General features: G+C 36.1%; 1 protein-coding gene across 1 annotated transcript in view; it reads right to left on the minus strand.

Annotated features, from left to right (window-relative positions):
- Window positions 1-8,867: 8,867 nt before the first annotated feature.
- The window catches only part of LOC136025450 (craniofacial development protein 2-like), a 1,749-nt gene continuing 632 nt past the window's right edge, over window positions 8,868-9,984 (minus strand). The window contains exon 2 of the mRNA XM_065701481.1: window positions 8,868-9,023. Within this exon, the coding sequence (XP_065557553.1) occupies window positions 8,868-9,023 (156 nt within the window). The remainder of the gene's footprint in view (window positions 9,024-9,984) is intronic.

Consider the following 9,984-nt stretch of genomic DNA (forward strand, 5'->3'; position numbering starts at 1 on the left):
TTTGATCCTTTTTTCATTAAATGACCATTTATCAGGGTTAAAAAATCTTTTATTTGGGTCATTGGAATTTGTTTCTATGTATAAGGTGTAGTGATCACTATCAAAATCATGGGAGGAGTGTATAGTTGTTTGGAGTTGTAGGTCCCTTGAGATTATGGTTAGATCTATTGTTGATATTTTTCCAGTTTGCTTGCATAAGTGAGTTTCAAGATTGCAGGGGGTGGCTATGTGGAGGTTTAGATCATTTATTATTTCTAGGAGGCAGTTAGCCTTTTGATGATTTTTTGCCTGTGTGTTCCATGTCTGATGGTGTAGGTTGAAGTCACCCAAAATTATTTTGGGGTTTTGAATATTTTTGAGAGTGCTCCATAGTTGGTTTTTATCAAAGTTATTAGTTTTGTTATTATAGTAATTTATAATTGAAAGTGTATTCCCATTGATGTTATTTATTTTTATTATGCCAATTTCATTATTTCCACCAAAGGTGGTAGGGATTTCCTCACTGACAAAGTGGTCCTTTATAAGAGTACATAATCCCCCACCCTTTTTATCACATCTGTCCCATCTGTAGCATTTATACCCATTAAATGAAATTTTTATTTTTTCTTTCAAGAAAGTTTCCTGTAGGCATACTATATCTGGTTTTTCTCTTATTAGAACATTTTTTAACTCTATTTTTTTTTGCTGTTGGTCAGGCAGTTTGTGTTTAGTTGTATTATTTTCATATTTTTGATTTTTTGAAAGTGTTTTTCTTGTTGGATTTTTTGTTTCTTCATTGCTTTTAGTGGTGAATTCATCTTCATTTTCCTCATTTGATAGCTCAGATTCTGTATCTGAGTCTGTGTTTTCTTTTTGTGAGATTTTTCTTACAAATGTTTTAATTTGTTTCATTTTGCTTTGTTGCAGAGTTTTGGATTTGGGGATTAGGTCCAAAAGCATGGTTATAGCTTCGGTTAATTTGTTAATTACTTTTTCTTGTTTTTTTTATTGATTCCTCAAGTCTCTTAAGGGTGGTGGATGTCTCATGGGTAGGTATAGTAGAAATTAAGGGTGCTGGAAGTGTAGGAAATTCACTCTGATTTATGTTGAATTCTGTTTGATTTTTTGTTTTGCATGTCTGATGGGTATCTTATTTGTGATAGACACCTTTAAGATTTCATTTTTTTCTTTCTTGACAGGGCATATATTAGCATTTGCTGGATGTTTTCCTTTGCAATTAGCACAATTTTGATCTGTCCTTGGACAATCACTGTGGGCATGGAGCCCAGCACAGAGTAGGCATCTCTGGTTTGATCTGCATTCTTGGGATTTGTGTCCAAATCTCTGGCATTTAAAGCATTGTACTGGTTGTGGAATAAATTGTTTTACTTTTTTATTTATCCCCCAAAAATTTATTGTTTTTGGAAAGTTCTGTGGATTTTTGTAAATAACTAGAATTGTATATACTGTTTTGGATTCATCATTGCCTATTTTTAGTATTTTTTCAATTTCTGGGTTTTCTTTGAGTTCATCTTCTACTTCAGCGAAGTCTGCAGTCTCTTTTTCAATAAATAAGATACCTTTTTTTCCAATTATGTTGTTTTTGAAGTTGTCTGCTTTTTCTTTGTCATATTTTTCAAAGATAATTTCATTGTTGTTGAATTTTATTTTCTGTAGTGTGATCATATCTGGAGTGGTTGGTGCTCTTGTTTGGATAACCATTGAGCCGCCAGGGCCAGGTGCCTCAATGATTGTTCCATAGTTGCCCAGTTCTTTTTTAAGGATTCTGGCAACTAGTAATTTGGCTCCTGGAGTCATTCTTCCTTTAATTTGGTTTTTGTACTGTATCCATGCTAGTACAGTACAATTCTTATCAAGTTTTTCAAGATTATTTGTAAAATTATGGTCATCATGGGGATCCCCCATTTTTTCCTCCTTGAGGAATCTTCCTTCAAATATATAGCCTATCAGTAAAAAATGAAAGATAATAAATTCGCAACGACAAGGCAAAAATATTTATCCAAACACAGGTTCAGGATCTCTCAATTTCAATTCTACAACTGTGTAATTTTTGCAGAATAATCTTTGTTCTTTTCTTCCTTTTGAAGTCCAAAAAATCAACAAAACTGTAAATATTCTCGTTCTTCTTGCCTACACATCAAGCAGAATTGGTCAAAAAGGTCTCGGTGAAAGGAATCCTTGCTGGTCGCTAGACTTTTTTTCTACCCGGATTCACGAACGGAATCCTTTCAAGTGGACCAGAATTCCTTTGTCCGCGACGGGAATTCTCGTCCGTGTAAACGCGCTATAAAAAGTTTTTGTAGATGGGGTGGTCGAATAAACTTTAAGTAGGCTCATTGGATTGGTATTCAGAAGTTGTAGTGCCCTTTTCAAGAGTAACATTGATCAAGGGCAGCTATTCCCCCTCCCCTCATACATACATTGTATTGCCGGTCGTTGGTCGTTTTATACCGACCACAGATTTGTCGTCTCTAACCTTAGACTACGCCTGAAGGCCCAGAAAAGTGATCACCCCTCCAATTAGACCTGAACAATCTCGCAAACTCCAACACGTGCCAGATCTATGCTGTCTCCATTTCAAACCGTTTAGACTGTCTTGGTCAAATTTCAGAATCTGAAGAAGCATGGCAACTATTCAAGGACGGTGTATTGCTTTCGGCTGAAAGTACTATCGGTCGTCTGAAGACCAGAAAAAAGTTTTGGATATCGCAGGAAACTTTAGATGTTATTGAACAGCGTCGCAAAGCACGCCTAACGAAGGACATGGTTACCTACAGACGTCTAAACGGCGTAAGAAATAAATTGCTCGACAGAGACAGAAAGCTGTTCACCGAGAAAAAGGCCGCCGATCTCGAGGAGGCCGCCAGAAAGGGTGACACATACGCTCTATACAAACACCTTCGGGATCTTACACATGGAAAGCCATCCTCCCTAGGCCTATCACATCTAATGATGGAAATATTCTCACTGACGAGAGCGCTCAACTGTATGGCTGGAAGGATTACTTCTCTTCACTTCTAAACCTGGACTATGTTAGCCATCCCGACCCTGACCTTCTTCAAGTTGCATCCAGCACCCCTGAGACCCCATGTGAAAGTGTGCAACACCCTTTCACTTCTACAGAAATCCTGAAGTCTCTGAATCAGATGAAAAACAACCGAGCCCCAGGACTCTGTGGTATCCCTGCAGATTGCTGAAATATGGTGGGGCAGCGACCATTTTCTGGCTCCAAGTACTGTTCTCCATAGTATTTCGTACAGAATGGATTCCAAAAGACTGGCGAGCGGGCATCATTCTACTTCTCTGGAAACGAAAAGTCAGTCGAAGATTCTGCTCCGACTATCGTGACATCACACTTCTCTCTGTGCCCGGTAAGCTCTTTGTTATGACCCTCCTGGACCGCTCTACCACTTTCCTCAGAAGCGAACGAAGAATCCAACAGGCTGGCTTCATGCCAGGAAGGTCCACCGTGGAGCAAATATTCACAATACGGCAGCTGATAGAAAAGACTCGAGAATTTCAACAAAAAGCATATTTTGCCTTTATGGATTTCAAGGCTGCTTTCAATTCTGTCGACCGGCAATCACTTTGGCTCATACTGAAAACAACGGGAATACTAGCGAAGTACTGCAACCTTTTCGAGCGGGTTCACGAAAGGACTGAGAGCTGCATGCAAGTCAATGGCAGACGCAATTAATCTTTTGAAATCAATAATGGAGTCCGTCAGGGCTGTGCTGCTGCTCCAGAGCTATTTAATTGTGTCATAGACTACATTATGACTTGGACCATAAACCGCCTCCAGTTTGGGTTGCATTACAGCGATAGAGTACTTTCAGACGCTGACTATCCCGATGATCTTGCTCTTGTCTCCCATTCACCGTCGAAGCTCACAGAAGTCCTAAAGATCCTTGCTGAAGAAGCCTTAAAGATAGGGCTGTCGATTAATAGGCAGAAGACAAAAGTGATGTTTGTTGAACCCCGTAACTCAGCGCGTCCCCCGCCAGTCCTAATGGTCGGTGACGAGCCAGCTGAGATTGTTGAGGAATTTACATATCTTGGCTCTATCCTCTCAATCCTCGAAGATCTAATGCACCGAATTGCCAAAGTCTCAGCAGTAGTGGGAAGCCTAAGTGCCCTTTGAAGGAAACCTTCTATCAGCCGTAGGACCAAAATGCGCATATACAATGCTTCGGTTGGATCTGTGCTTCTTTACGGAGCCAAAACCTGGCCAACCCCTCGGTCTGTGCTTAGCACCGTAAATATAGCCCAAAAAAAACATCTTCGCCGCATTGAAGAACTACGCTGGCACGATTTTTTTTAGCAACGAAAATCTCTCGGCGTTAACTGCTCAAACACCCTTCTCAGTCCAACTCGCCCAACGAACACTACGCTGGTATGGACATGTCCTTCGCATGCCCCCCGACACTCCCACACGAACGATTTTTGACTTTGATCCCGTGCTGTACGGCGGGAAACGCCCAAGAGGTCGGCCCCCAACCAGATGGAAGGACACGACAGGTGCCTTCTTAGCCATGGCAAATATTCAGGAGGACGGCCACATCCTTGCAGGAGACCGGTCTAAATGGAGGCACCATGTAGCATCACTCTCGACACCGGAAGCATTTCGGCAGGAGCATAAAGTCAAGTAAGTCAAGCATCTAACGAAAATTTTGAGACAGCCATTTTATTCAAAATAGTTCAAAGATCATTTAACAAAGATTTTGGAGTTGAAACAAAATCCAAGAGCCTGGAAGCAAGGGTTGTAAGTTATGCTCCAAAGGCATTTAAAGCTTTAATAAAAAGAAAATTGTATAAACTATATAGGAGTCTCATTTGATATTTTAAATCGAAATATCTCGACTTTTGTACCTTTTTTTTTTTCACTGTTTGAATAAATGCATTTATCCCCATTTGAAAATTTATTTGTACTACACAATTAGTATAAAGTGTAGAAGGAACAGTATACAAATTTAAATTTAGAACTGAGAGACAGGAGTATTTCCAAGGGATAAAAAGTAATGTTCAATAAATATTCAGGATGATCTTATTTTATCTCGCTCTTTATTTTTGGGTACCGTGGTTTTCGCTGCAATTTCGGGGATCACAATATTTTTTTGGCAGCGTGAACTTGCAGAAATTCAAACTACATAAACGTGCTCTTGGGTTAGTAGGCGATACAAATGGAAAAATAGCAATAGCGCTACCTAGCAGAATTATAATAATTCAGGAAATGCCTAGTTTTTAGTCAGGAAATGGTCAAGGTGAACCTGAAGTGCAGAGACGTATTTGAACGAAGTCTTAAAACACTCTGAAAGCTAGCCTAATTGTAGAAAATCAAAAGTAGGCTACTGAAATTGCATTGTTTCTCCTTATCTCTCATCCTTGATGGATACATAGAGCCCACTATATATTATGTGTTATATTTTGCAATAGAAAACAGTAAATTTCAATAATTTAAAACAGGAAATTGCATGTGCAGCAAAGAAAACAGTATCTTAAAATGTTTTTCTGGTTTACCTTATTAAAATCAGAAACTCAGCTATAACTTTTATGCTTATGTAAAGCTCCAGCTATGGGGCTTCTTTATATCCTGGGATGTAGTTGGATTAGTTGAATAAGACTTTTAGGAATCAATCAAGCCCTTAAATATACCTGTAAAAGATATTGCCAACTGGGCTACTAAAGTAAATAAAACTAGTAGGCTATCCAATTGAGTAAAATTATATACAACACAACCCTTGTATCTTGTTACCTAATAAGAGTTTTAAATATCAATGAATAGGCTAGCTACAAAACTAAGCTATGCATCAATATGGTCACTATTAAATTAATTGGTAAAATTCTAGTTAATTGACTTCTTGCTATCTTGGAAAGAATTTAGGTTAGGAAAATGAAACATTCAGGGATAGGTCTACAGGCTAAAGTATGTCCCAGGAAGGTATTTTAAAGTACCCACCTCCACTCCTTCTCCCTCTAGAGGGCCCTGAAATTGCCAACATGAAAGGTCTATACCTATTGAAATTTTGACAAAACAACATTTTACCTGAATTTTCAGTTACTAGTTGCCTTTTCTCTGCCTTTAGTTCTTTGAATGCAATTCCTGTTATTTGAGTAGAATTTTGAGCCATATCAATGTTTTTTTGTTTTTTTCAAAATTTAGGAAATGTATTTGCATATCTTTAAAACTTCATAAAATGGAATTGAGCATAGTTATGAAGCTGAAAACAATTTTGTTGTACTTCACTTAAGCAGGAGATCTGTTTTGCAAGGTTTCACTTTTATGACACACATATTTTTAAAGGTCAGGGCCCTCTACAGGAAGAAAAAGTAGAGGTAGTTGCTTCAAAATACCTTCTTGGGACATACTTTAGTCTGTGCATTCATTCCTGAAATTTTCCTAACCTAAACTCTTTCTGAGATAGCAAGAAGTCAATTAACTAGAATTTTACCAAATAATTTAAGTTTAAATAGTTGAAATTGTTAGTTTATTGGCTTACCTAGAAGAACCTCTTTTTAGAAGTATCAGTTATCCTATTTTGATGTATACATCCTTTCAGTGTTTCACTTTTAATCACATATTAACAGAAAGATGATTCAATAAACTTAACTTTTATGTTTGATATTTAATGCTTACAATATTAATTTTGTTTATTTTTGCAAGACTCTTAGAAGACACTTCTAAGAGTCTTGGATTGTTTCTGTTGCTTCAACTTTGACTCCATTCAGCAAAAATTTACCAAAACTCTAATTCCACCACTCCAACTCAAAAGCCCTGGAAAATGCCCCCTAAAACTTTTTTCAAATATGCCAATTATTATCCTTGCAAGCTTGTATTTCAAGCTCACAAAGTAAAAGGGTAGTAAGAATAAATTCTGGTTATTTGAACTATTTAATTATAAAGTTATAAAAGTTTATTAATTTTAAAAAGCTAGGGAAATCAATAAAAAACATTTTGTAACTTACCTAGGGGCATAAGTTGAGGTGGGACAATTGCTCCCCCTAGATTTAGAAAGTATATTTTTTGGTATTTTCATTGAAAAATGTTTTCTTTTGGTACTGTTGTGGAAAAAACCAATAAATTAATGCCTCACTAATATTTTGAAAAATACATTTTGCACCACCTAATATATTTGAGCTGGTACCCCAAAATCTATCATCTTTTGAAGCAGTTAGCAGCAATCATATGAAATTAGTGTTTTCATTGCAAAGATTTTTTTATTAAGTTTAATGATATTTAAGTCATATAATAAGTGCTTTTAGATTGTGTTGTGAACTATCAGATTTAGAAATTATTTAATAGCAGTCTTTTTAGAAAGGTATTTGTATCACACAAATTTTCATTTTAAGTTGGCTAATGTTTAAACAACCTCTTACTTAACAAGTAACACTTTCAACTTGTAAATTTTAATTTACTTACCAGAAACAAGAAGTTATTCAAAAGGTAAGAGGCATCCAAGCATTGGCTTGGGGGCCTCTATTGCTCCAAATAATTCTTTTTATAATTAATCTGGTTTTTTTCAGAACATGGTGTGTTAAAAGAATTACTTGTGCTGGAACACATGCAATCATAGAAAAATTTTCTGATAAGGATGTACTGAAGAATGAGCTGTTGTAAAGAATATTTGAAATACAATGATCATACCCTTTTTACTTCTTGGTAAGGCCATAGTTTTGTTTTCTTTTTTAATGTATCTGTTGAAGAATACTTATTAATCATGTTATTATTATTACTATACCTACCTCAGCATCCATTTAAAGGAAGAAGATACAACTATTGACTGAATTAATTTGTTTTTGTCCTAATTTCTGTCTGTTGTTGCAGAGTGTCCAACATGAATATTCTAAAATTAGAATATTAGAAATTAAATATCCAAACAGTTTTGGTATTGCTGATCATAGTATTTGTGTTTTTTTTTATATCCAATATGCTTGCTAATATTAGAGTGACAAGTTACAGTAACACTATGACTTTCAGGGATACATACCCTCTCCATGGTTATCTTACATGTTTCAAATATCAATACTCAGAGGATTTATTGTAACAAAATGTGTTGGTTGAGAGGAGTTGGGGGGGGGGAGGGTCAAAAACTGTCCTGACTAAGGTTCATACCTGACATTTTGATGCTTATGAAAAAACTTACCAAAGCTTTTTTGTTAAACTATTCTCAAAAAGAGGTTCAGCACTACAATGAGGAACAGGAGAATCAAATTGGGATTGAATGTATGCTACCTTTCTAATTCTCCCTTTGTGAACAGCTTAGCCACCAGTTTTTTGCTGTCATACCTGAATTACAACACACATCAGACAAAACCTTTTGGAATGACAGCAGCAATGTGTAGTTAAGTTTTTTTTATTCTATTCTAATTGCCTTCTGACTGCTGATTTGCTATTGACAACTAACAACTACTTATAGTGACCACAAACTGACTACTAATCTGACTAACTATTTTACTAGTTTTAATTTTACTAATATTATTGCTGGTTTTTTTTTTCTCCTTGATTTTAATTTTAAAGCTGATGAAATTTACCAAAGCTCTTTTGTGACTGGCCATTGTTTTAATTTGGGTTTGCAAAAACACGCAAGGGTAGGTTTTTCCATTTGATTAGTGAAGTCAGGATGAGTAAAATCATTTACACATCCAAGAATACAAACTGGCAAAGTTTCTTGGGTATGTGCAGAAAGTTTGCTTTGAGAAAAAGTGTAATCTGATTTTTAAAACAATATTGTAATGCATGGTGATTTGCAGACGAATTTTGGCAAACTGAGTTTTCTTTAGGAGAAAATCTAAAAATTTTGGAGATTCCCTAAAATTTTCAGGATAGCAGAAGCATTGCCGATAGCCAACATTGAACAGACTTTTAAAACTCACAGTCTTCTCTGCACCTCATGCCTCAGAGCCAGCAACTGACCAATACCCTTGGTGTGGCTTGTATGTGTGCTCATGTATGTTTGCAGCTGAGCTGAACTATAAGGGCCAAAGAGCTGGCTGCAGCTTGGGACCCCACTTTGCTGACTACTGCACTAGATAGTTGTACCAAACAGCATTCTGTGTGGAGCTTATTGAGTATTTACTAAAAAAAAAAACTGCAGCAAGCCATGAGTATGTTTTTACAGAATATGAAGGTGCAATTATTTTATGAAATCTTTTGCTAAATAATAAAAATAAAATGCATACACAAACCATTATTTTGAATTATATTCTTAGACTTACAATAAAGATTTTACCAATCTAGATTTACCAATTTGCATATATTTTGACAAGGGATTCTAGGAATTCAAAAACTTTAAAAAAGAAAACCGAAATTTAGATGGATTATATCATTCACCCCCCCCCCAGCCCACAAGAGTGAATGTATTGTTTTTATATCTACGATGCATACAACATTACAAATGGAAAGTATTTAAGACATGGAAAAAGAGTTGACTATTTTTAAAAGTTTAGTTCAGAATAGCTAAAATTATTATATAAACTGCAAAAATATTTATGGTATCTGAGAAATAACACACGAATGTGACAAATGTGTCAACGACACTGCAATACTGATGTATATAAAAATGATAGGACTCGCATAAATATTCACATAAATACACAAAGGCTCCTAATGAATTTTCTCAAACTTCTGACGTATTTTTTTCTAAATCGTTTTTTTTAGGCCAGAATATAGCAGGATGCCAATTTTCCCAAAAAATATGTAGCTGTTTTTGAGAAAACATACACGCACAATTATTGCTCACTTATAAAGATAGTTTTATAAAAAAAAAATGATGTTTCTTTTTTAAAGGGTATTATTTGCCATCCCACTTTTTCCTGAACTTCCGAAATCCTCCCATCATATCGTGGTCATTTCTGACACCTGCTTGGGTGTCTGCGCCAATCTGACTGAGGAGCAGCTAGAAGCAATGGCTTGATAATGCAGTCATTGGGTTTTCTCAGGACATGGCCAAGCCAACGCAGTCTTTTCTGTTTGACGATTATGGCTGT

Source organism: Artemia franciscana, chromosome 3 (genome assembly GCF_032884065.1).
Source record: "Artemia franciscana chromosome 3, ASM3288406v1, whole genome shotgun sequence".
Classification (NCBI taxonomy): Eukaryota; Metazoa; Arthropoda; class Branchiopoda; order Anostraca; family Artemiidae; genus Artemia; species Artemia franciscana.